Source organism: Fusarium mangiferae (genome assembly GCF_900044065.1).
Source record: "Fusarium mangiferae strain MRC7560 genome assembly, contig: FMAN_scaffold008, whole genome shotgun sequence".
Lineage (NCBI taxonomy): Eukaryota > Fungi > Ascomycota > Sordariomycetes > Hypocreales > Nectriaceae > Fusarium > Fusarium mangiferae.
Genome location: NW_024573928.1, coordinates 5,139 through 30,286, shown reverse-complemented (window position 1 = coordinate 30,286; position 25,148 = coordinate 5,139). Strand labels below are relative to the sequence as shown.

Below are 25,148 nucleotides of genomic sequence, written 5' to 3'. Positions count from 1 at the left end.
GATGAGGGATACAAAGGATTTAAACCGCTCTGAAGTGACAGTCTACATCGGTCCCCTATTAGAATCTGCCGTATTGGAAGAAAGTTCATAAGAGATTTAATTTTTACAAACTGACTATCTCAGTATTGCTATGATATGTCCTTCAAGTCAAGTGAATGTTGATAATTACTCATGCTGTCTCCCTCGCCAGCCCCTTTCCTTTCCGTTTCAAGGCAGCCAGCAATCAAGATGGCGTGGCAGTCATGGAGTAACTCAGAATACTGTATGTAGTCACAGCATGGGATCCAAGTCCGAAGCAGCTAATGGGAAACCAATCGAGACTAATTGTGAGTAGATGTTCATTATTTGAAGATATACCGGATCAATTGCCGAGAAACGGCGAAACGTAGGTCACCCTGCCGCGGCTGCTTAGCAGTAAAGAGCGAATTCAACCGAGGCTGTATGCCTGATTCACGGACTGTCCAGAGATGTGACGTGTACATAGCCCGAGGCAATATGCCCATTCTCACTGTATTGGCATTACTTACAAACAGAGTGCTATAAAGCAGAGGACAAGCAGACACTGAATAAGTTGTGGAAAAGCTAGCAACTCCCAAGAAAAATGCAAGCAGTCGTCTTCAAAGGGCCTTTCACGGTGGCGGTGGAGCAGCGGCCGATTCCAAGAATCCAACATCCAAATGATGCCATCGTCAAGGTGCAATATACAGCGTTGTGTGGCAGGTGAGTCTTCCCATCGCCGTGTGCAAGTCTACCACAGACTGATAGCATTTGAAGTGAGCTTCATGTCTATCGAGGCCATCAGAAGTCAGAAACAGACTTCATTATGGGCCATGAGTTCATCGGCGAGATACACGAAGCTGGCCCCGGACTGCAGGACATCAAGAAAGGAGACTGTGTCATAGCACCTTTTGCAATCAACTGTGGGTCATGTTTCTATTGCAAGAGAGGCATGAGCTCCCGCTGTGTCCATTCAAGTCTTTTCGGGCCACCGGCTCTCGATGGAGGCCAGGCCGAGTTTGTTCGAGTGCCTTTAGCAGACTCATCGCTTGTCCATGCCCCTAATGGCATAGATAAAAAGAAGCTCGTATTAATGGCTGACATCTTCCCAACGGGCTATTTTGCTGCATTGAATGCCTTTAAAGGTTTACCAACTTCTACAGTTGAGGAGAGCTTGGTACTGATCTTTGGCTGCGGACCTGTTGGTCTATTTGCACTTATAAGTGCTCGGAGCTACAGGCCAAAGCATCTAATTGCTGTAGACAAGGTTCCTTCGCGGCTTCAAATGGCAAGAGCCCTAGGAGCCGAGACCTGGAACTTGGAAGATGGTGACATACCTTTAAAAGAAAGGGTAATGAAACTAACAGACGGACGTGGCGCTGATATTGTCATTGAGGTCGTCGGCCATGCTGACGCATTGAGAATGGGGTTTGACCTCCTGCGCCCTTTCGGCCGTATTTCTAGTGTGGGGATACATAACGAAAACATTCCATGGACCGGGAATGAAGGCTACGGGAAGAATCTGTCGATTCAAATGGGCCGTTGCCCTGTTCGAAGTGGGTTTTCCGATTTTACCCCGAAGAGGCTCAATACCGAGCTGAAATTGACGACAAATCTCACAGGTATTTTTAAGGATGCATTGGAAATGTTTATCGAGAATCAAGCAGACTTTGAGTAAGTTATATTTGGTGGTGTTGGGTATACAAAGGCAGTCATGCTTAACTTTTTCAGCTTCATGACTACGGATGTGCGACCTTTGTCACAAGCCAAAGAGAGGTAAGGGTTGGGAATTGGACCAGAGACCAAGGGCTAACTTGTTTTTAAGCTTTGATGACTTTGACAAGATGAGATCACAAAAGATAATTCTTGTACCTGGCAAATAAGATTGCATGCATGGATGTTGCTAGTCTATACTAGTTGCTTTCTGTTATGGCTTTTATAAACTCGTTTTCATTAGGGCCGCTATTAAGAACGCATTTTGATAGACCTAAAAAACACAACCTTCCCTTCGTTCTTGAGCAGCTGATAGTATGCACCAATATATGATAATTGCACAAGGCATTAATTACATTGTGAACGTCTGCAATCCATCGTCCTCAGGCAACCAGAGGTTGGGCATAAGAAGTAGGTCTCCCAGCTCAAATGGACCACTCTCATCAAACCTTGTGCTTGCATCGAGAGAAGGCAAGATGCTCTGGGGGGGTAAATCTATCATAGGATAATCAATCCCCGAAGCGGCGGTGTTCAGAGAAGTCTGCATGTCAGTATGTGCCCCGGTTGCCTGCTGTGCCTCTGCATCGTGAGCATCATCTGTCTCACTAGAGGTAGACAAAAGAAACTCGAACAGCTTTGTCGCCCAGTTGCCTGAGTCCCACGACTCCCGGGCTTCGTTCAGGACAATTTGGCAGTTGTCCAGAGATGCGAGACAATTTTCAGCGATTGCAGGATTATGCTGACTGGCCTGTCTGGATAAGATAATGCCAGCAAGGAAAAAAGCCGGGAAGACCTCGTGAGGTAAGGCGTATATTATCGACCTCTTCATAATAGTAACAGCAGTTGAAGCAATGGCTGATGCTGCTGCTTGGGCAACTGCTACGGATCGATTTTCATTGAGTGATGAGTTATGATCAAAAGCAGATGAGATTCGTTCTGGTCGTTCCATATGTAGAATGAGGAGGTGGTAGTTGAAAAGGATCTTGACAACGAGGTTAGGCACGAAGGGATTGGATGTCTGTTGACCCGAACTAAAAGAACTAGGGAGTTTCGATTGCCAATCAACAATTCTTTGATGTAGTTCTTCAACTGTTGTTGTACTCTTGGTGGGACCAAAGCGATGGAGCAAGATTCTGCGAAGAATAATAGAAAGTTTGGCCATTTGTATTTGATAGTGGATTGTCTGCTTGCAGATGCAGCTGAGGTCATTTTGGTGGGAGCATGTCATTTCATCCTCGAAGTCATTCAACGTTAGTAAGTCAGTGTCGCATAGTGAAAGATTCACCCGCATCGACCGACCAAGTAGTGCTGAAAGATGCGCGTCCCGATTGACCAATGTCCACCATAAACGGCGCAGTAATCCTCTGTCTTCGCTGGAATTTGCACGGAACGACCCAGTAGCTCGGTGCAAACCAAGCGACACAGCGATGGTAACTCCAAAGCCAATCCAACTGCCAGGACTCCAATGGCTTTGCAGCTGAGGTCCACAGAAGCTGAGCATAATAACTGCTTTTAGCAGTGCAAGTCGGTCTGTTTCGTAGTCCATCGTAAATAGTGCTTTTGCCTTGTTATAGTAATAAAGGCGTGCTTCTAGTCGCGACATGAACTGTGATTGGTATATCACAGCTCGGTCGCAAAAGGTGACACTGATGAAGCAGACCGCATGCAGAATTATCCATGGAAGCTTTCTTTGGCGGAATGCTGTTTCGAAACGATCTTTTCGCACAATAGAATAGAGAGGATGAAACCTTTCCAGATACACTCTTAGAAGGGTGTCAGAAATGCCGTCGTCGGGATGGTCGAATGCACCCTTGGCTTTCAACCAGGCAACATCACATTCAGCCAGATGAGGCGGATGCACGCCATGCTCGGCTTCGGCCACAGATGCCCTTTCCTCGATCTGACGGCCCACGTGGTGAAGTCCTCGGCCGTATCTATGCTGGAATTCCCCCAACGCAAATGTCAGTGGCGACGGTTCTCCCGGCAATACTATCCCAGATCTTCCGGGCGTGCCCTGGTGTTGTTGTTTCAGAAAGGACTCAAACATTGCCACAAGCGATTTACTTTGTTCGTGGGCCGCATTTCCATAGATGTGACTCGACTCATGTTGCTGTTGTGGCGTCTTAGGAAGAGACTCAGGTGGGAAGGGTTCAGGTGACATATCGCATGGTGCGAAACCAGGAGAGTTTTATATGCTCGACTGTACACCATAAGCCGAGAGTTAGCGCCACTGATAAATACTCTTAGGGTCTTGGGATCACGCATACCTCAGTTTGGTGGTCGAGATGCCGGGGAGGACTCGCAATTACGGACTCGACCTCTTCGCCCGTCTGCCGACGCCTCCGTACCTTGTTCCTATCGTAAATGCCTCGCCTCGACACTATCAGTGCGCAATCACTAATTTGGTCCATTCGACAGCGACTGCAGGGCTGACCGACTTGCACTGCATCACATTTAATCTTGCGTTGATGACATCTTTGACAGGCTTTAGATGCTCGGTGGCGTGTTTGAGGCCCATTATCTTCCATGCTTCCGATTAGCGTGGGCAAAAGCAACGAGTCTTTGCAAGGACTGGCGCATAAACCGCGAGGCTGTCGTCTGGATATTCGACTCACTCGTGGGTAGAATATTTTAACTTGTAGAAGCGTCATCCAAGTTCGTCGCATTGACGAGACCCCGCAATGAAGATGGCCAATGGAATGTGTGGGCCGGTGCCGCGGAAGTCGCGATAATCCGGGGTATGTTTCGGTAGTTTATAACAGTCTTTAGGTATTCGCAAACTATATATATAATCTCTTACCGCAAGAAACCATTACTTATTAAAACAGTATTATATATTTATTGTAATTAATCTTCATTTAATAATTAATAGTTTTCTTTTAATATTATTTCTTATATTAAGTAATTAATAAATTAATATAATTATTATATTTCTTTTATTTAGTATTAACTACTGTATATACTATTAAATCAAACTATTAATAAACTGTTAGGTAGAAACTTTAACTTCAGACTGCTAATAAGTATATTAAGATACAATATACCTGGTTTAAATTATCATAGCTATGTTAAAGAATTTAGGCCCAGGAGCCTAGATCAAATATACCAGGAAAGGCGAATAGCTCGTCTGGTTTAAGGGTCGAGTTATCTCCGACTGCTCCTTCACCATAAGCACGCTGTACACTAAATGGCAAATCGAAAGACAAGTGCAACGGCTGTGAGTTCATTGCTATCGGCGCCGACCTCTCATGTATAGGTCCTGCTGGCACTGGTGTTGGCCGCCGCGACACAAGATGATAAGGTGTCTGATCTCCGCGTATTCGTGGAAACTCATTTGTCAACATTTCTGTAATCATCCTTATTACTGAGCGATTTACGATGAGGGCTCTCAACTGCGGAAGCTTCTCCTTGATGACAGAAGCTGAGGCATCCGATATTCGCGTCGGTGGCCGATTTGGACGATCAACTAGTGGCACTTCCCTGGCAAGCAGTTCAAAAACGTCTCGAAGACATTCGGCTTTTGGCCAACGATCGGATAACAATGCCAGGATATTGGAGCATGCCCTGAGAGCATCAGATACATCGGGAGAATAGTAGCTCTCAGTTCGATATTCTGGCGGTGTCGCCCAGCAACAGTACAAGATTGTCACGCCGGACTGGAACTGGACCAAGAGCTATGAAGGAACTGATTAGTAAAGCTGCAACATATTCACTGGTTAGAGCTGCGACTTACACCAAGCCATGCCTGAGCAATCTGTCGGTCCATTTGAGACTTTCGAAATATGAGGCAGGCTTGTGAACCGGCTTGAATTGACCAATCTCCAGCAGGACCCAGAACATTATCCATGGTTGGGCGGTAAAGAGTCAATAGCGTATAATGATATATCATAGCAAGCCAGCGCTGTGAAGTATGGCCTTTAGACTGGGGATCTGTAAAGTTTTGAACACGTGCCTTGTAGCTTTCCAACTCATTGAGAATCTGCAGTCTCCAGTCCAACGAGTCCTCATACCGGGACTTGTATTCCCAGTGGAGGGTATATCCAAAGATCTCAGACTGTATGCGGCGACATTGTAGGATATGCAAGGCAGACGATACGGATGTATATTTACTTGAGTTTGGTAGCTCCTCGTCAGCTGCTGTCTGTGCAGCCACCGTCTCGATATCTTCATCATCGATATTTGCGTAGAGCTTCGCCGTTATCATGGTGTCCGACACTGAGGGTGGAAGCTCGAATGAGGACATGACAAGCCGGTCCATGACATAGGCGCACCAGAAACAGCGGCGGCGAAGCTGATTCTCTAATCGGATAGTCACATCAACAGGGTCAGGCTCCAAATCAGCGAGATGGAACTGAAACTGAATGCAGTATCGCATCGTGGTTGATGCTAGAGAGATAAGCCGCGGCGTAGAGCTCCGATGAAGGGCGTGGATACTGAGTAATAAATAAGCTTGTACGTGGAGGATTGGGTTAGGTTGCCTCAGCACATGTGGTAGTAAAGTCATCCCTTGCTTGTAAAGAACCCTGGCATCAGTTTGACCAACACGTGGCAGGGATAGAAGTAGTAAGGCAGTTGAGTAGACGAGATTGACGAAAAAGCCCTGCCAGTATCGAGAGGGCATACCTGAAGCAGCACAAGTCTTCCAATCAGAGACCCATTCTAGGAAATTGTTCCAGTGCAACATGGGATATTGCGTCTGTGCACGCTCCTTGTAGGCGTTGATTAGAACCTGCTGTAGCTCTGCAGGCATGGCGGTGATGAGGTTTTGATGAAGGAAGTCGCCATTACTCGCTGCTGGAGCATTCCCCGGGGTAGCAGCCACGGCAGATTGACGTCCATCATCGCAAGTCGAAGGGGAGGTGACGAGGCCGTAGATGGTCTGATCGAGGCCAGTGTCAGAGTCATCATCAATGGATATGGCTGCTGTTGCACTAGGCGAGGGATTCGAATGGGTCCCACGCGCGACAGAATGCAACTGAGTTTGACCTGGAGAAACTGAGAGATGCTCTCTCGAGGGACTGGTAGTAGCTATGGGCTGTCCGTTAAGCTGAGCGTGGTCGGAGGCAAGGTGATCAATGTTGTGTTCAGGATTCTGTTTCTCAAGCTCAGCTACTCGTTCTTCGAGAGCGCGCACATAATGGCTCTCAACAAGAGTGCGAGATGCTGGCTCCGTTGCCATACATTGATCACCTGATCTGAGACAGTTTGTGCAGGGTCTGTTATCCTCGCATTTTTGCTTCCGACTTCTGCAACGCCTGTAGAGTTATGAGCATGCGGTAGGGTAGCCATCGCCGGCATTGTGCTCTGGGGGTTCGTTTCCGGCAGCTTACCTACATGCAAGCACTCGCTGCCGCTTCTGGCGCGGCTCTTCATCTGGCATCATTTCGCGCGCGTGGTTCATTCTGGGCGGGGTTTGGTATTGGGCATGCGGAGACGGAAGCGGAGATTGGCGGAATGGAATAACAAGACATATTACGACATGTTATCGCGCCTTGCAACGTAGTTGAGTGACGCCTACAACTAGTTGTATGTTGATTATTGCAACAACGTGCGACAGTGGTTGCAAAACTGACGAAAAATGCGAATGGAGGTGAGAATGCATCGGTCAATCGTCGTCCTGGCTGTGCGGGGATAACTGCCTTGCCATGCGAGGTTAGCGTTATCTACTGTCTCACCAGAGGGCGTAGCGTGACATTGCCAAGAGCTTTAGCAAGAGGGCATCTAAATCCGACATTGGAAATGAAATATCAAATTCCAGTTCATAGAGTCTGTAAGTTTAATTTATTTTTTAAGACGTATTCTCACACCAATGGAAGACTTAAGCGAGTTAGTAGATGCACACAATATACGAAAAGCACAATCTTGGGTTGTCATAAAGCGGTACCCCGATTATCATTCAGTTTGCAATCGACTGTCCAGCGACGGTGTCAAAGAAAGCGTCTGCCAAGTAGCCTCCACACCATTCAAGCTTCTCAAATCCGTCAACCATAGGTTTCTTAGATAAAGCAGGCCCTTGTATGTCCCGGATATACCCTGCAATCCCCTCTTCAGCCCAGAGTTTACCAAACTTCTCCGCCTCCATATTCAGGCCCTGCAGACTCCATATAGGCTGGACCTGCCAACATACACCGAGCTTAGCTAGATCTTTGTGGATAGTCTTGACCTGTTCGGCCGAGAATCCCGCAGCTTCATAGTCAAACTGGCCCGTGTATCCAAAAGCAAACATTCGATCTGGAAACACCTTCCGGACCTTATAGTGGAAGTCGACAATATCCTCCCATACCGGCGTGTCCATGCGCGACCAAGTCACATCGCCCAGTGGAGCTGCTTCAATGGCGCGCTCAACAATGGCCTTGACGCAGGGCTGGAACATGTACTGGCCTATGGCCGAGCGAGGTAGTTCCCAATCGAAAATGACATCCTGCTTGACCGTATCGGCCGCAATCTGCCGTCGTGCTAAGAGTGAACAGAACTTTGCGTTTCTGACGGATGCTATGTAGGCTGAAAATTCACTTTCAGAGGCTACAGCCTGGACTGCCTCGTCATATGTTTTGAGACAGGCCTTAGACTTCCATTCCTCACGTGCGGCCACGACATCTTTTCCTTGGGCCTGCGCTTTATAAAGGTAGTCCTTCAGGGGCTCTATGGTAACTGTAGCGCCAACGACATACTCATGATCTCGCTCATCGATGACGCTAGTGATGAATTCTGCATGGTCGGTATCGCAGCGACACAAGAGCAAGGTTTCGGCCCCCATGATATCAAACTGCATACGGACAGTTCGCAGGCGATCTATATACTCACTGAATGGGACAATGGTACGTCCTTGACCGACGGTAAACTTTTTCATTCCGATGGCCAGGTCATCAATGTGTATCATTGCGACCCCTGCGTCGACGAACTCCTTAGCCATCTTCATCGTACTAGTCAAGCTGCCGAAGCCCATGTCGCCATCTGCAATGATTGGAGCAAGGTAGTCCCAGTTCTCAAGTGCGTCTCTCTTCTCTTTAGGGTGACACAAGCGAAACTGGCGTTGCCGTTGTTCGTGCCATAGTTGCGACTTGACAATCTTGCTGACAACCTTGGGAACAGTGTCCCAAGGATAATCGGCATGGTCCATTCCTGGGATGGCTACCTCGGAGAAGCCGCAAAGGGCACCTGAGACATAGACCGTCCGCTGTGTCTTGGCCATCTGGGAAACTACGGTTGGATCCGTGGTTCCAAATGTTAGTTCTGCTGTGCCATTCTTTTGGTGGTCACGCAGTTGGGCCCAGAGCTTGATAGCTTGCATCGATGAGAGGGGCGATGTAGCATCTATAGAATTTCTGAGGGCAGCAATATCACGAGCAGTGTACGGCCTGTATACGGTGTTGCAAGTCAGTATAAACAAGATGTTGATATACTTCAATATACGTAGACTAACCGTTTCAAATGCGCTTGACGGGGAGAATTCCATTGCTTTTCAATAGCAGCGATATCAGCCTCAAAGGTATGCTGTTCATCGTCGAGCGATATCTTCAGTTGAGGCATCTTGGTAATAATGAGGTAATAATGATAAGTAACTCGTTAGGCGGCAAGGAGACGTCGAGTATGCCTCGGAGTTTCCACTAAGATGAATTAAATCACAGATAAAACGGCTATCAGTGGGATGCAATGAGCCTTTTTAAGAGAAACACAATATTTTGGAGTTATTTAAAGAATTTAGATCTAATTAGGAAAATTTAAGGATCAATAAGATGACATCTGCCGCTGGCATACTTACATCCATCTTTGCGTTCGTGACATTGTCTTGGCTTGGGTAGTGGGGGTACTGGAAATGGTTGCGACCTTGCATTGGGTACGGTCGTCAAGTCCGATGCGTCGCACATTGAGTCCGATAGCAGGTCTCATGCACGGTATCGGGATAATCATCACCGACAAGCTTCCTACGTACCTGTCAACATTGAGAGCTATCATCGCACTATGGATGTCGAATATGACCCTACATCATCATACGAAATGGCGATGACGATGAAGAATGATTATGACCAACTACTCTCGGTGAATTCGAGGTTATTATCTAGCTATCATCACATATGCCCAGCATTTACTCCAACCCTAAGGACTTAGATCCCTGCGATCATTAATCTATCGCCGTATTTCTCCCTCACCCGCCTTCTAAAAAGCAACTTTTCCGACCGTCAATTTCATTGTCCAGGCTAGGACAGCACCGCGCAGGATAATATGTCGACTTTTATCAATCTCCAGCTAGGATGGCCTTCACCCTCGCTGTTTCCAGCACCACAACTTCTCAATGGAGCCTCCAAAGTTTTGCAGTCAGAGCAGAAGGCCGCCGGCGCTCTCATTTACGGCCCCGATGCAGGCTATGCGCCCCTCCGTCAGAGCATCGCAGCTTGGCTGAGCTCATGCTATTTTACCAGTCAGCCCATCTCAGCAGAGCGTATATGTGTTACGAACGGAGCGTCAGCGAGCTTGCATAATATTCTGTCTAAATTCACTGAACCTGGGTATACGCACAGAATTTGGATGGTTGAGCCGTGTTACTTCCTTGCTTGCCCCATCTTCACAGACAATGGCTTTGAAGGCAGGCTTCGCGGTGTTCCCGAGGATGACCAAGGCCTTGACATTGAGTTTCTTCGCAGAGAACTCAGGAAAATTGAACAGGATCCGACACAACCATCGACTCCCTCCCTAAAAACCTCACCAAGATATAAGTTGTACAAGCATATCATCTATGCGGTGCCTACTTTCTCTAACCCAAGTGGAAAGACTATGTCGCTTCGCCGCCGCCACCAACTAGTCCGTCTTGCTCGGGAATTTGATGCTCTAGTTGTCACCGACGATGTTTACGATGTCTTACGTTGGCCCGAGGATGAGGACGAGACCCAATGCCGGTTGGGCGCAATTCCGCCACGAATCGTGGATGTTGACCGTTTTCTTGATGACGGACCCAGGAGCGAGTGGGGAAATGCCATCAGCAATGGTTCTTTCAGCAAGATTGTGGCCCCAGGCGTGCGAACTGGTTGGGTTGAAGGCACACCTAAGTTGGCCCTATATCTCTCTGAACTAGGTGCCTACAAGTCTGGGGGCTGCCCAAGCCACCTCACTGCGACATTTATTGAGGAGATGCTCTCTTCGGGACAGCTGCAGGCACATATCAAAGATACGCTAATCCCAACGTATCGTTCCAGGTACTATGTTCTCCGAAACGCTGTCCGTGATCTTTTGGAACCCCTAGGCTTCAAAACCTCAATGGGCACAACTTACGGCGAAGTGCTTGACCCTAGCAGCCAGTCAAATGGGGTGTCGCACGGCACAGTGGCAGTGGCTGGGGGGTTCTTTGTTTATGTGACTATCCCAAATGACCTCCCTGTATCATCAGCTGAGCTCTCAGCCTTGGCCTCAGAGAAAAGTAGCCTCAAATTTGCATCCGGATCCATGATGGCAGTCGAGGGAGACAAGGGTAGTATTCAGCGAGGAGACCAAGCTTATAGTAAGGGCATTCGTCTATGCTGGGCATGGCATTCCGAGAACGAGATATATGAGGGCATTGAAAGATTAACTACTCTTGTCAAGGGACTTAAGAGTGTTGATGGATGAGATACAGTGTAGGATTCAACTTATCAAAAAGTTATCTCTTGACATAATTGCGAAAATGGAGCTAGCATTGTGACGGGAGTGCAAGTTCTAGCTTGTATGCTTCTTATAACAAGCAGTATCTATGTTCGCTCCAGAAGTCTGGTTGACGCAAAGTGCGAAATTCTCCATAGAGACCGTGGGTATGATTTACGTCTTACCGGGCATAGGGATATTTGGATGACACCGACGAGGCAATACAGAACCTCGCGGTCGGAACTACCGGGAATAGTCGGGGTTGAGGCCTTGGCTGAGATGGCTGTCGGACTTTTGAGCCCGACAAAAGATAAGACTGGGGAACATAACTGCGAACGCTAACAAGGGTTTATTTTAATGCAACTTATGTATGCTATGGCTAATGCAAGCGAGTCAAAGTTGTCTAAACTATCACAGGAGATATGAGTCTAAGCTAATGGATGACAGCCACACACAAATCATATGATATCCTGTCGGACTTTGGACTGCGATGGTGGGTTTCTGTGCCTAGCTCCACCAGGGAACTGATAAGGTAGCGCACTTTCGGCCGGCCAATGCCACTGATAACCCCGCCTCCACGGTTTGGCCTTATCCCGGCTAACCTAGCGAACGACAGTATCTGGTGCGTAGATTATCTGCTCTTGGATACAATTCGGCACGGCATGAACTCTGCCTTTGGCACCCTTGATAAACTTTGCTTGTATTATCCAGTACCCTGATATCTGAGTCTATCTAATAGCCATCAACACCACTATATTTTATATGACCTAACTCACGTATGAGTCCTCCTTACATGGACAGTAGCAACCCCTCCTCCAGTCAAGCCACCATATTTGTCGGCATGACCGTTGCATTATAACTAGCAACCAAAACGAATATTAAGGGTCTTTCCTCTCACCAATTTTGACTGGGCCACTCCAGTTTCATCCTAATACATATTCTCCTCTTTCCGATTTTGTCCCTTTCTACATGGCTTGCACAGCTTCGTCACCCGTCATGATCAAAGAAAAGCATAGTATGTCTCCAAACGAGTTAGAGACCAATTCCTCCATCGCTCCCGGAGTCATTGAACCTAAAATCACTGATGGCAAGGACATCGATGTTGCCGCTCAGTATGCGGACCAATTCGCCAATGGTGATTCTTATAGCCGCATGGAATGGGTTAGGTTGCGCTGGAAACTCGACATTCGCCTGGTGCCCCTTCTGTGGTTCAACATCACGTTAGGAGCTATGGATAAAGTCACGACTGCAACTGCTGCGCTGTACGGTTTCCGAAAGGATAATGATCTCACGGGTGATCGATACAGCTGGGTTGGGAGTGCTTTCTATGTGAGTGATGTCCCTGCATCGTAGTCTATCTGAACTCTATACTAATATTACTCCTCTACCCTATAGTTTGGCTACCTTATTTGGTGTCTCCCAAGCGGTTCTCTTCTTCAGAGATTCCCCGTCGCCAAGCTCATGTTCGTCGTTCAGATCGTCTGGGGAGGTATCCTCATCGCAACTAGCTTTGCCAATAACTTTCCGACGCTGATCGCTCTACGCGTCCTCCTCGGTGCTCTCGAAGCCCCAATTGTCCCCGGAAACTTTCTTATCCTCGGCATGTGGTACACACGAAGTGAGCAGCCCATTAGGACAGGCCTCATGTACACTGGCCTGTCAGTGTGCTTCACTGGCCCTATCGGCTGGGGTATTGGCTTCTTGGCTGGTGAGCATCAGTGGAGGGCCATGTTTTGGATATGCGGTGGTATTACCATCGTCTGGGCGTTTGTTCTCGGTCTCTTTCTACCCGACAGCCCTGTCAAAGCCAAGTTCGTCACCGAGCGTGAGAAGGCCATTGTGATTGATCACCTGCGTGCCGACCAGACAGGCGTCGAAAACAAGACGTTCAAGAAGGATCAGATGATTGAGGCCTTCTTGGATCCTAAGACATGGCTCATGTTCATGTTCAACATCGTCATCTCCATTCCCAATGGCGGTCTGACTAACTTTGCACCTCTTGTCGTTCAGGGTCTCGGCTATACACCGCAACGGTCCACACTGCTCATGATGCCAACGGGTATCATTCAGACCATCTCGTCATATTTATGCAATGGCGGCGTTTTCTTGTGCGCAAAGTACTTGCCCAAGAAGCAGTGCCGCACTGCCTGGGTCTTGCTTGGTATTGTAGTCGGCCTCATCTCAGCTGTCTTCCTATATACTCTCCCGACAGAGGACTTCAATAATCGTCTTGCGGCTTTGTACATGTCTTACTTTTATTTCGGACCGTATGTCGTGGCTCTCGGTATCAACTCGGCGAACACTGCAGGCCACACCAAGAAGGTTACAGTCAATGCTCTCGTCTTCATCGCATACTGCGTGTCCAACATTATTGGGCCTCAGTTTTTCAAGGCAGATCAGGCGCCTCTCTACCCACTTGGAATGGGCGCCATTCTTTGCAGTTATGGGTTGGCAATGATTATCATGATCTTCTACGGGTCGTACTGCTGGTGGGAAAATCGGCGAAGGGATGCCGTGGACAACGAGTCCAGCGCTGCTGTGCATGTTGACACAGATTTTCGTGATCTCATAGATAAGCAGAACATTCATTTCCGCTATGTTTGGTAGCTTGTGATATTGTCTGAGGAACATCCTAGGTCACGTTGAGTTTATTTCCATGGACTTGTCGTACTTTTGCAGTCTGTTTGTCCTTGTATTACAGTTAGCTATACCACAGAAATGTATCGTTTAGAGTATCGCTAATACAATTCTGCGCATGTCAATACATGATTCAACGCGTAAATGCTGTACTTTCAACTAAAATCTTGCTTGTTGATGCTATTGGGTACCGACTTAATGGGTAATATTTTCCACTAGGCACAGCTAGAGTCCACTTCTGTCAACTTTGTACAATGGGAACCCCATGTTACCATTCTGGTTGGCCCTTGTAGACCAGTAGCTTATACGCATATGACCCGTTCGCTCGGAGGGACATGCAAAGATATTGAGCCGATCTGTAACCCTTTTGTAGAGTACTTGTCACAACAGCTGTGTCAAAGCTTCGGGTTATGGTTTGATTTGAGAGAAAGACCTATCGCCTCCCAGTTAACGTACTGTCAATCGACCATGAAGACATCATGAAACCAATACAACCTGTTTTACGCAGATACTTCGACGTCAAAATGCTTGCTATCTTTGTTTAGCTCACCGCAACATGCCGCATTTGCACTGTCGCTCTGCCTTGTCGCAACGCGAGTCAGCGTTGATAGTCTTGTGACACATGCCGCCACCAGGTTTCGGACAACGACTCCGATCGGGCTACATTTTGTTATCCATATCTGGAATGCGGGGGCAGCCATCGCACTTTTGTCGCCGCCCATTGTCCGATAGTACAGACAGAGGCAAATGAACCCCGCAGTCTACGATAACGGATTGGGTAACATTGCATTGACTCATTGGCAAATACGGCTACGGACATAGGCACCGAGTGGAAATGTCCTAGGTCAATTTGAGATATCTTTTCCAGTTCTTGAGCTTGCTGCAAATAGTGTCGTGAAAACTATCATGGGAAGTTATTTATAAGATATTCCTTTTCACAACATCTAGTCTCCTCGACTTGCCAGTCTTCCAATTTTACTTGTCTGTTTCTAAAGTCATTTCAGCTACTAAGCTAAATACTGCAAAATGCCCTTTATTAACGAGTCAACATCGCCAGCGTCAAAGATCCGCATCGCCATAGATCGCGGAGGAACATTCACGGACTGTCTCGGCATAGCCCCAGGGAAACCGGATATCCTTGTCAAGCTTCTCAGCAATGACCCAACAAACTACGCCGATGCTCCCATAGAAGGCATCCGTCGTATTCTCGAAGCCGCCACGGGTAAGACCTTACCACGAGGCGAAAAGATTGATACAAGTGAGATTGAATCAATCAAAATGGGCACCACGGTAGCCACAAATGCATTACTCGAGCGATCTTCAACACCTTGTGCACTGGTAGTGACGCGAGGGTTCAAGGATCTGTTGCAGATTGGTGACCAAACAAGACCAAAGCTATTCGATATCAATATTCGTCGACCAGAGACACTATTCAAAGAAGTGCTCGAGATCGACGAGCGAGTGACGTTATACGATTCCACTGAAGACGTGACAGCCTTGACCGATACAGATAAGAAGATGCTGGGACTCAGGAGAGGGGTTGGTGGGGAGTTTATCCAGGTTCTTAAGCCCATAAGCAAGTTCGTTGAGGATAAATATTGACCAAAGTCAACTAACATTTTAGTGTAGACATCGAGGGAGCTAGACAGGGCCTACGGAGTCTGTTTGAACAAGGGGTCCGGGCTTTGGCAATCACGCTACTTCACTCGTATACATTCCCTGACCATGAACTAGAGCTGGCTCGTCTAGCAGATGAGATAGGATTTACGCAGGTTTCCCTTTCATCACAAATCTTTCCCATGATCAAAGCCATCTCAAGAGGCTACTCATCCACTGCTGACGCCTATCTAACGCCACTCACAAAAGCTTACGTCAATGGCTTCCGAAGTGGCTTTGTAGGTAACCTTGAAGACTCCAATGGAGCTAGATGCGAGTTTATGCAAAGCGATGGTGGCCTCGTCAACTGGCAGAACTTCAGTGGCCTCAAGGCTATTCTATCTGGACCCGCAGGCGGTGTGGTTGGCTTCAGTCGTACATGCTACGACCAACAGCGCCGCAAACCTGTGATTGGATTTGACATGGGTGGTACCAGTACAGATGTCTCAAGGTATGCTGGTCACCTTGAGCACACCTTTGAGTCCATTACGGCGGGAATCACGATTCAAAGCCCACAGCTCGAAGTGGATACAGTTGCAGCAGGTCAGTCAAGAACTAGATGATGCCAAGTCCAACGTTGACTCATTTACAACAGGAGGTGGTAGTATCCTATCCTACAGTAACGGTCTTTTCCTCGCTGGGCCAGAATCTGCCAGTGCCCACCCGGGTCCTGTTGCATATCGCAAAGGGGGGCCGCTGACTGTGACTGACGCCAATCTCGTTTTGGGACGCCTGCAATCTGAGTATTTTCCGAAAATATTCGGTCCAAATGAGAATAAGCCTCTAGACTACGAAGGGAGTAGGGCAGCGTTCGAGGAGCTGTTGGCTGTCGTCAATGCTGATATGACGGCTGCCGGTGCTCCTACAAAGACAGTTGAGGAACTAGCCCTTGGGTTCTTGCAAGTCGCGAATGAGACCATGTGCCGACCTATTCGATCCCTGACTGAAGCCAAAGGGTACCGCACCTCGGACCATGAGCTGGCCGTATTTGGTGGTGCTGGAGGACAACACGCCTGCGTAAGTTGACCACTTTCTTTTATTCACAAACGACATCATTTCTAATGAAAGCTTAGGCTATTGCAGCGAACCTTGGCATTGATCGAATTTTGATCCATCGTTACTCCTCTATTTTGTCTGCTTATGGTATGGCATTGGCAGATCTTGTCCATGATATTCAACTCCCATGCTCTTTGCCCCTCGAGGCTTCTTTGACAGAGCTTGATGCCCGACTCAGGGACTTGGAATTCAAAGCTGTCGAGAAGCTTGTTTCGGATGGCGCATCACCCCAGTCTATCACATTTCAACATTTTCTGAACCTTCGATACGTAGGGTCTGACACGACCTTTATGATTGCACGTCCCAATCAGGGAACATGGTCTGAGGCTTTCACAAACGAACACAAGAGACAATTCTCTTTTATAATGTCCGGTCGTGATATTCTTGTTGAGAATGTGAGAGTACGGGCCACGGCACAGAGTCCTTCTGTGGAGCCAGGCTTCAACCTTGAGAAGCAAATGGAGGCCTCTCCCTTGGAAAGTGTCTCAAAAGACAAAATCTCGGACAGGGTCCGAGTCTATTTCCAGAGCGGTTGGTCCACAGCTCCTTTGTACCTCCTCACCTCTCTGGGTAAGGGCTGTCTTATTCAAGGCCCTGCTATTATCCTTGATGACCTCCAGACCATCATTGTCAGTCCTGATGCTAAGGCGATTATTCTTGAACGCCATGTTGTTATTGAGCTAGAGGGCCAGCGACAGCTAAAGGGTGTTGGAGAAACAGTTTCTGGCCTAAAAACAGTTGATCCTGTCCAGCTTACCGTCTTGTCTCACCGCTTCATGAGCATCGCGGAGCAGATGGGCCATGCTTTGCAGAAGACGAGTGTCTCAGTCAACATCAAGGAGCGTCTAGACTTCAGCTGCGCCCTGTTCAGTCCTGATGGTCGTCTTGTTGCCAACGCTCCTCATGTTCCCGTCCATCTAGGATCCATGGAGCAGGCTGTCATGTATCAGCACAATAAATACACAGGACAGCTCCGACCTGGAGACGTGCTTGTTGCGAATCACCCGGTCTCGGGTGGAACACACTTGCCGGACATCACTTGTATCACGCCCGTCTTTGACAACGAGGGGAATAACATCATTTTCTACACCGCATCGAGAGGGCACCACCAAGAGATTGGAGGGATTCTTCCCGGTTCTATGCCTGCTGGTAGTGTCAGCCTGTACGAAGAGGGAGCTATGATTGTGTCAGAATTTCTCGTTAGAGATGGCATATTTGACGAAGAGATGATCACGAGGATCATGTTAGAGGAGCCATCTAGACTTCCTGGCTGTACGGGTACAAGAAAGCTCGCTGATAACATCAACGACTTGAAGGCTCAAGTGTCAGCGAACGCAAAGGGCGCTTCCCTAGTGTCTGAACTGATAGCAGAACATGGTCTTGAAAATGTCCACTTCAATATGCACGCTATTACCGACAATGCCGAGGCATGTGTACGAGACTTCCTTTTGCGCACGTATAAAGAAACTGGAGGAAAGCCTCTATTTGCACTCGATCACATGGATGATGGCACGCCTATCCAGCTCACCATCACTATTGATCCCGACACAGCGTCAGCACACCTTGATTGGACTGGTACCGGTGAGCAAGGATACCACTCCTTCAACGCACCTCAGGCCATCACACGAAGCGCGACTCTTTACGTCATGCGCTGCCTCATAAACCAGGACATCCCTCTGAACGAAGGTTGTCTACGCCCTCTGACATTCACAATTCCAGAGGGTAGCATTCTTAACCCATCACCTGAGGCTGCCGTGTGTGCTGGCAATCCTATCACATCACAGAGAGTGACAGATGTGCTTATCAAGGCATTTGCAGCATCTGCGGCCAGTCAAGGAGACTGCAATGTTGTTTCCTTTGGTATCGATGGCAATATAGACACTGCAACTGGAGATTTGATACCAGGCACAGGATTTGGCTTTTGTGAGACTATATGCGGCGGGAGCGGTGCTGGTCCAGGGTGGCACGGCACAAGCGGCGTACATGTCCACATGACCAACACCAAAATCTGCGATCCAGAGATCATAGAGAAGCGATATCCTATAGTCCTACGCGAATTCAGTATACGAGAAGATTCTGGTGGTAAGGGTCAGTGGAACGGTGGCAATGGCATTCGCCGGATTTACGAGTTTGGTCGTGACATGGGCTGTTCTGTTGTCAGTGAGAGGCGTGTGACTAGGCCATATGGCATGAAGGGTGGCGAAGCTGGAAAGCCAGGTGTGAACTACATCGTCAAGGGTGGTGAAGCCGGCCGATGGTGCCGAGTTGGCGGCCGCAAAGACTTCAAAGTTGAGGCGGGCGATTGGTTCGTGATTGATACCCCTGGAGGCGGCGCCTGGGGTGATGTCCAGCAAGGAAAGATCACGTCTACGGAAAGGAATGCCGCTGAAAGAAGATTCGTGAGCCAATTCAGGTTGGCTCAAGAGACGAGTAACTAGAATTTGATACAGGCAGAGCTGCTGAGCCTTTGTTCAGCATGATATATGTTATCGGCTTTTATGATTAGGATACTTATAAGTCGTTCTCTTCTTGCAGAACATTATGAACAGTCTTGTGTAAAAGCTTAATGCAAAGCGTTATTAAGAAACTCAAAGTCATGTAGGAAGAGAAATGGTCGCAATGTTATCTGCCCAAAGAATAAGAACCTAACCGCTGTTCTTACAGTTTGTACAGTAGTCCATGATGACACTGCACGAGTTGGACAGGCGGATATGTCCACAAATCCAAATACCATCGTTCGTCTTAGCATTCTCACGAGCTGCAATGATATCGCTGCCCTTCATTCCAATACCGTAGTCATCGCACTCAAACTTAGCGATACAAGCAGCTTGACCAAACGAGGCAGCCATCAGAATACCCTTGTTGGACCGGCTGTATCGCGTCGTGTAGCCTTTATACACAGTATCGGCATCGAACTCATTGATAGCTCGATCACAAGCCTCACCCAGTCCCTTCTTTGACAAGCTATCGGCTGTTCCACACTGGCCGCTGCCGTCGTTGTCAACAGCAGTTTGAGTAGGTACAGGTGTAGAAACGGTCGATGGCACACCATAGCCACGCGTTGCTGTGACGTGGACGGTATACGCCATGAAGTACTCGAGGGTGTAAGCTGAGTAGACCAGAACGGTGCCGTCGTTGGTCTCAGTGAAGGGAGTTTGCACTGGGGCTTGGGTCGCTGGGGCCTCGGTTACGGGGACGACTGGGGACGGATACGAAGTGTAGTCCTCGCAGCTGTTGTCTATCAGGGAGGCTGAAGTGACGTATTGCTTCCCAGAGACTGTGGTGCTGCATTGACAGTATGGCTTGTCGACACGAGGTCCGCCATAGATCACGCAAGGGTAGTAAGTGCGAACTTCCTCACTAGTTGTTGCTGCATCAGACGTGACATCGGATGTGATGGCTTCGGACGAGGCTCTAGTCGTAGTGATGAAGGTGCTTGGGGTAGAGGTTGTTAAGGCAGGCTCAGGCTGAGTTGTAGTAGCCTCTCCGGTCTTGTCCTCACTAGTGGTTGTTCCTGCAGCCTCGGTGGTCTTCTCTTCGGCAGTGGTTGTTCCAGTAGCCCCAGGAGTCCTCTCATCTGTAGTAGGGGCTTCTGAAGTCTCGGCAGTAGAAGTGGCATCAGCCGTAGTAGCAGCTTTGTCTGTAGAAGTGGGACCGGCTGAAGTGGCACCAGTGGAGCCACCGCGGACCAAGCACTTGCTGGCAGCCTCCTCGTCGGCACGCTTCTGAAGACCCGCAGCAGGGGTAGCAGCAGGTGTTGTCTCAGGAAGGGCAACAGGATCAGGGAAGACGAGGAACTTGTGTGAAGTGACAAGCTGGTCCTCGACCCAGAGTCTCCATCGACCCATGAATTGGCCCGTTATGTCGCCATCCGAGCCAAAGACGATTTCCTCAAGCATATCATACTCAACGATGGCGCGACCCCACGTTCCGTACTGCTCCTTGGATTCTACTTCACCAACTCGTGTGTAACCAAGAACGGTATAATCAGATCCAGGAACAATACCCGAGACTGCAGTCGCCAAGTAGTTTGCACGCGCCTCGTAGCGCAGAGCAGTGGTGACGCCAATGCTACGATCATAGTCGGTGGCGAAAGGAGTTACAACGAAAACCCTGGGGTGGAAGATGGAATGCAGCACGCCGGGGAGCTCGTCGGTACCAACATAACCAGCAATGCTTTCGGCATTGGCGTCGATAGTACCATCACGAAGCGCGTTGAAAGTAGTTGCCTGGAAATCTGCATCAGGCGTTGGGTTCCCGAAACTGTCGATAAAGACAGGGTTCTCCCAGATGTGAGACACATAGACACCCAAGTCAGACACGACAATGACCGACGTGCAGCCATAGATGCCGTTGACTCCAGCAGAGCCTTTACCAGCGAAAGGGGGAGCGCCAAACCAGTGTCCAGCTGTGGCTCCAGTCTGATCGACCCAAAGGGGCGTGAGGGAGGCAACATAGAAGGGATTGGGAGACATGTCATCGTTGAATGCTCGAGCTCCTAGCTCCATATCACGCTTGGACGGTGAGGATAAAGACTCGGCGCGGGCAGTAGGAGCAGTAAAGGGATCCTCACCGAAGTCAATGGGCTTGGAAGGATCTGTAGGGAGGGATCCATCAATAGTAGTCGTTGGGAGGTCATTGCAGTTGACTTCGCCAGCCGCGCTACCCATCTGTCCTCCTTTAGACCCTCCAGACCCAATAGGACAAGAACCACCACCACCACCACCACCGCAAGTATCGGCACCACAAGGTACTTGAAGCCCAGTAGTCGTGGTGGTGGCTTCAGTGGTAGTAGACTCCTCCGTTGACGTAGGGGCTTCGGTGGTTGTAGGAGCCTCTGTAGTAGATTCCCTCTTTGTCGTCTCCTCTTGCTTGGTGGACTCTTCCTTACTTTGCTCCTCTTGGCTCTGATTCTCCTCATCTTCCTCAGTCAGATCGTCGTTCTGGCTCTGTACTTGAGGAACAACACTGGTGACGGCAGGCACGTTACCAGCAATGATGCTGCCCGAGATGTTGGTAAGATCCTGCGCCATACAAGCGAGCTTGTTGATGACATCACTAATAGGTCCAAGCAGGCCGCGTTTCTTGTTGCAGCCAACATCGGGTTTGCCGCCCAGAGACACGATAACAGCGATGATGTCGTCGTGAGTGTCCTCGACCTCCTTGTTAGTCTCATCGGTGAGAGATTCAGGGTCCTCAGTCCATTTGTTGATGACGGGGATAAGGGCGGCGACCTGCGAAGAGACGGAGGAAACGGCCGACGTGGCCACCTCAGGAGCGACCGTTGTTTGGGCTGGGGGCTGGGTGATGCCAGGCTCGCCGTCATCCTTACTAGTTGGCTTGGACTCATCGGAGGTAGGCTCAGGCTCCTGGTGCTGCGTAGTGGTCTGAGCAGGCTGCTCAGCAGCTGTTGTTGTAGTATCTTGTATGGGTACGTGAGCAGTGGTTGTCTCAGCAGTCGGGATGCCAGTCGTGGTACTCTCAATGATTGGCTGTTGTTGAGTCGTGGTATCTGGGAGAGGGTTGTTGGTCTCGGTGGTTACACCAAGAACAGCATCCGATGTTGTTGTAGGCACAGCGGGCAATTGCACGTCCGTAGTGGTTTCCTGAGCAACAGGCTCTTGTGAGGAACCGGGGGTCTCGATGATGGGCTGGTTGGTGGTATCAGCTACAGGGAGCCATGTGCTGGTCGTAATTGGAGGCGGCAGCTCCGTTGTTGTATCTCGGACAGGGGGTACCTGTTGTGAGGTCGTATCCTCGATGATAGGCTGTCCAGTGGTCGTGTCTTGAGCATTAGGTTGAGTCGTACCCTCCTGTAGGAGGGGCTGAGAGGTGTCAATGACAGGCGCAGGGCCTGTAGTTGTATCTTGGACAACAGGTGGCGCTTGTGAAGTAGGAGCCTGGATAACATCTTGGGACGTTGTCGTATCTTGAATACCAGGAACAGGTTGAGTGGTCAGCTGCGGGTTCTCTTTAATTGCTTCCGAGGTCGACTGAGGCACAACGATAGCATTGGTAGTAGTAGGGTTAAGGTCAACAGGAATGTCGGTGGACGTATCAATCACTGGTGGAATGAAAGCTTCAGAGGTAGTGGTGGTAGTAGTGGGCGCGGCTTCAGGAACCGGATCTTGAGCAATTGCACAGAATGGCAGCGCCGCCAGGGCAAAGAACGTGGCACGCATCTCGGCGTAAACGAATGACGGAGAGAAAAGGGAGGACTATACCAAACTAGAGTGTGAAAGAAACTCAGAGGCTCTAACAAATGAACGCTGGATCAAGGCGTCGCGCACAAAGCATTCTATATATCGACTCTGTGCTGGCACAGCTTGGTTGATCGGAATATGCCCTTCCATTGCTTCCCAGGGTTGACGTGAATGAGGTTACAGTGACACAGGTACAGCCCTAATCCCTTAAGCATTAGTGCTTACGCTTGCTATAATTAACGCTTCCTCCAAGCTATCAGCGCGTTAGAATCAATGGCGTTCATTGGTTATAGTGAGCAAAACCCCTGAAGCCTGCCGACATTAGCGGATCCTTCCGTGTTTCAGAAATATCCTTGAACCTCGCAATAAACGATAAACAAGTAAATACAACAGAAAGTTTGTTCCGTCGCCTAAATAAGACATCACGATTGCCTTAAGTTTGACAAACTCCGTTTCTCTATGTAATAATAAGTATGTCATCTAAAATAAATTAAAAATACAAATCTCGTCTTTATGTAAAAGAGCAAGCTGGTAAATAGATACTGGCATTGAAATCGCTCATCGTGTTATGATCCGCTAAATAACTGCCGTCTCACCTAAGCCTGGCCCCTAGCCCCAGAGATTACAGAGTGAAGGCTAGAGAATCCTACCGGCTAGGCCGGCCCATGAGCTATCCGTCCCATCCCTGAACTATCCTTGCTAATTTTAAACAGATCAAGGCTGACATTTGGGCTGCGCAATAACGCAAGATTGCAATCTGTGATTCCTCAATCCTGTCAGCAGATTCATGCATGCATGAGCAGGTTTCCAAACAATCGACATAAAGTAGATCCACATTGTAATTTAACTCCCGATCCTAATGGGGTCCTATGTAACACTCACTCCTAGTACCTGTTTCATTTCATCGCTCGACCTAAACTTGGCGTAGTCTCTGGCACTGCCGTACTGGCCCTGCAAATCAGGATCAGCGCCTTGGCTCAACAGCCACTTGACTCTCTCAAAAGCACCGGCCATAACAGCATTTACAATGGGGTATTGCGCTGTCATGTGCTTTGTCTCAAGTTTGCCATTAACACCAGCGCCATTTTCTATTAACAGTGCCATAATGGGTATTCTAGACTTGTCAAACTCAGCACTGGGTTGAACAAGTCCAGTGTGGGGAATAAAACCGGCTGGACAAGCACCTGGAGCATAGAATAACCCCAATCCGTTGCTGGTCATCTTGGCTCCGCCATTGAGAAGCTTCTGCACTAATTTAACTGTCCCCTGTGAGGCTGCTAATCTAAGAGCTTGGACTGGATCTCCTTCGGGACCGCCAATGTTCGGATCTGCGCCATGCTCCAGGAACCAGTCAAGCAAAGGTTCGTTGTTTGTTTGAATGAGTCTTGGGAGGAGACGCTCTAGCGAATTGACTGTCCAGCCATTTTCAGTGAGAAGCTGAAATAAAGCAACTTGTTGATCCGCTGGGGCTCTGAGGATAGTCTCTGGGACTTTTCGCGAAATCGGTGTTCCAGACTGCAGAAGATAGCGTACAATTTCGACTTTGCCGTTTTTTATGGCATCAAGCATGCCATGGTGAAGGAACAGTGGCGAGCGGGTTTGAGAGGTAACAATTGACTCGAGAGTAGATAAGTCACCGTCTCAGCAAGTACACAGAAATTTTACAAAGTCCGGTACATTGACTCCTCTTCCAGTGAGAATATCTATGTCGCTTGGATCAGTGGCGGGAATGTCGTTATAAGGCTGGCCCATCCCCATCTGCTGGTAACCCATCTGATTCCCGGCTCCCATATGCTGTGCAGTTTGTTGTTGCATCGCTGCTTGCTTTTGCGCCCTCGCAATCGCGTGCGTCTTCTGCTGCCCTAGTTTTTGTTCCTCTTTAATAGAAAGCGGTTTTGGGGTTTGTCCCGCTTGTGATGACATTTTGGTTTGTTGCTCTTTAATGTTTGCCTTGTTTGATATAAAATAGAACCTGAGCTAATGCTGGATATAAATAGAGGGGCTAACTCTGCTGATATAATAACTAGTATTAACCCTATAAAACCATAAAAGGAGTGTGTCTTTTACTATAAGAGTTTTAATAAGTTAGATATAAGTATTTTAATATTAAATTAGTTATTTAAATAACTTTAAATAATATATTATTTTTATTATTTTACATAAGTTATTTTATCTATTAAGTACTTTATAATAAACTTTTTAAACTATATAATTTAATATTATATAATATATTACTTTATTTATTTATTTTATTATAAAGTATTTTTTTAATAT

At 48.3% G+C, this 25,148-nt stretch overlaps 9 protein-coding genes across 9 annotated transcripts; 4 read left to right on the top strand and 5 right to left on the bottom strand.

Annotated features, from left to right (window-relative positions):
* Nucleotides 1-601: 601 nt before the first annotated feature.
* On the top strand, nucleotides 602-1,880 carry FMAN_10904 (putative zinc-containing alcohol dehydrogenase; the record flags this gene model as incomplete). The annotated part of the gene is made up of 4 exons (XM_041833648.1): nucleotides 602-720; nucleotides 775-1,671; nucleotides 1,729-1,773; nucleotides 1,823-1,880. The coding sequence occupies 4 exons, from the start codon at nucleotides 602-604 to the stop codon at nucleotides 1,878-1,880; spliced, it is 1,119 nt and encodes a 372-aa protein (XP_041683990.1).
* Nucleotides 1,881-2,062: 182 nt separating this feature from the next.
* On the bottom strand, nucleotides 2,063-3,871 carry FMAN_10903 (uncharacterized protein; the record flags this gene model as incomplete). Its single annotated transcript, XM_041833647.1, has 1 exon — nucleotides 2,063-3,871. The coding sequence occupies one exon, from the start codon at nucleotides 3,869-3,871 to the stop codon at nucleotides 2,063-2,065; it is 1,809 nt and encodes a 602-aa protein (XP_041683989.1).
* A 1,548-nt stretch (nucleotides 3,872-5,419) lies between these two features.
* FMAN_10902 (uncharacterized protein) lies at nucleotides 5,420-7,111 on the bottom strand (the record flags this gene model as incomplete). Its single annotated transcript, XM_041833646.1, has 2 exons — nucleotides 5,420-6,965; nucleotides 7,041-7,111. 2 exons carry the CDS (start codon nucleotides 7,109-7,111, stop codon nucleotides 5,420-5,422), a joined length of 1,617 nt encoding a protein of 538 aa, XP_041683988.1.
* A 495-nt stretch (nucleotides 7,112-7,606) lies between these two features.
* Nucleotides 7,607-9,240, bottom strand: FMAN_10901 (putative Mitochondrial 2-methylisocitrate lyase; the record flags this gene model as incomplete). Its single annotated transcript, XM_041833645.1, has 2 exons — nucleotides 7,607-9,068; nucleotides 9,134-9,240. The coding sequence occupies 2 exons, from the start codon at nucleotides 9,238-9,240 to the stop codon at nucleotides 7,607-7,609; spliced, it is 1,569 nt and encodes a 522-aa protein (XP_041683987.1).
* Nucleotides 9,241-9,933: 693 nt separating this feature from the next.
* Nucleotides 9,934-11,310, top strand: FMAN_10900 (related to aromatic amino acid aminotransferase and related proteins; the record flags this gene model as incomplete). Its single annotated transcript, XM_041833644.1, has 1 exon — nucleotides 9,934-11,310. The coding sequence occupies one exon, from the start codon at nucleotides 9,934-9,936 to the stop codon at nucleotides 11,308-11,310; it is 1,377 nt and encodes a 458-aa protein (XP_041683986.1).
* A 981-nt stretch (nucleotides 11,311-12,291) lies between these two features.
* On the top strand, nucleotides 12,292-13,929 carry FMAN_10899 (uncharacterized protein; the record flags this gene model as incomplete). Its single annotated transcript, XM_041833643.1, has 2 exons — nucleotides 12,292-12,651; nucleotides 12,718-13,929. 2 exons carry the CDS (start codon nucleotides 12,292-12,294, stop codon nucleotides 13,927-13,929), a joined length of 1,572 nt encoding a protein of 523 aa, XP_041683985.1.
* Nucleotides 13,930-14,985: 1,056 nt separating this feature from the next.
* On the top strand, nucleotides 14,986-19,109 carry FMAN_10898 (uncharacterized protein; the record flags this gene model as incomplete). The annotated part of the gene is made up of 4 exons (XM_041833641.1): nucleotides 14,986-15,535; nucleotides 15,589-16,158; nucleotides 16,211-16,632; nucleotides 16,689-19,109. 4 exons carry the CDS (start codon nucleotides 14,986-14,988, stop codon nucleotides 19,107-19,109), a joined length of 3,963 nt encoding a protein of 1,320 aa, XP_041683984.1.
* Nucleotides 19,110-19,316: 207 nt separating this feature from the next.
* Nucleotides 19,317-22,853, bottom strand: FMAN_10897 (uncharacterized protein; the record flags this gene model as incomplete). Its single annotated transcript, XM_041833640.1, has 1 exon — nucleotides 19,317-22,853. One exon carries the CDS (start codon nucleotides 22,851-22,853, stop codon nucleotides 19,317-19,319), a length of 3,537 nt encoding a protein of 1,178 aa, XP_041683983.1.
* An 888-nt stretch (nucleotides 22,854-23,741) lies between these two features.
* FMAN_10896 (uncharacterized protein) lies at nucleotides 23,742-24,797 on the bottom strand (the record flags this gene model as incomplete). Its single annotated transcript, XM_041833639.1, has 2 exons — nucleotides 23,742-24,491; nucleotides 24,540-24,797. 2 exons carry the CDS (start codon nucleotides 24,795-24,797, stop codon nucleotides 23,742-23,744), a joined length of 1,008 nt encoding a protein of 335 aa, XP_041683982.1.
* Between the last annotated feature and the right edge of the window lie 351 nt (nucleotides 24,798-25,148).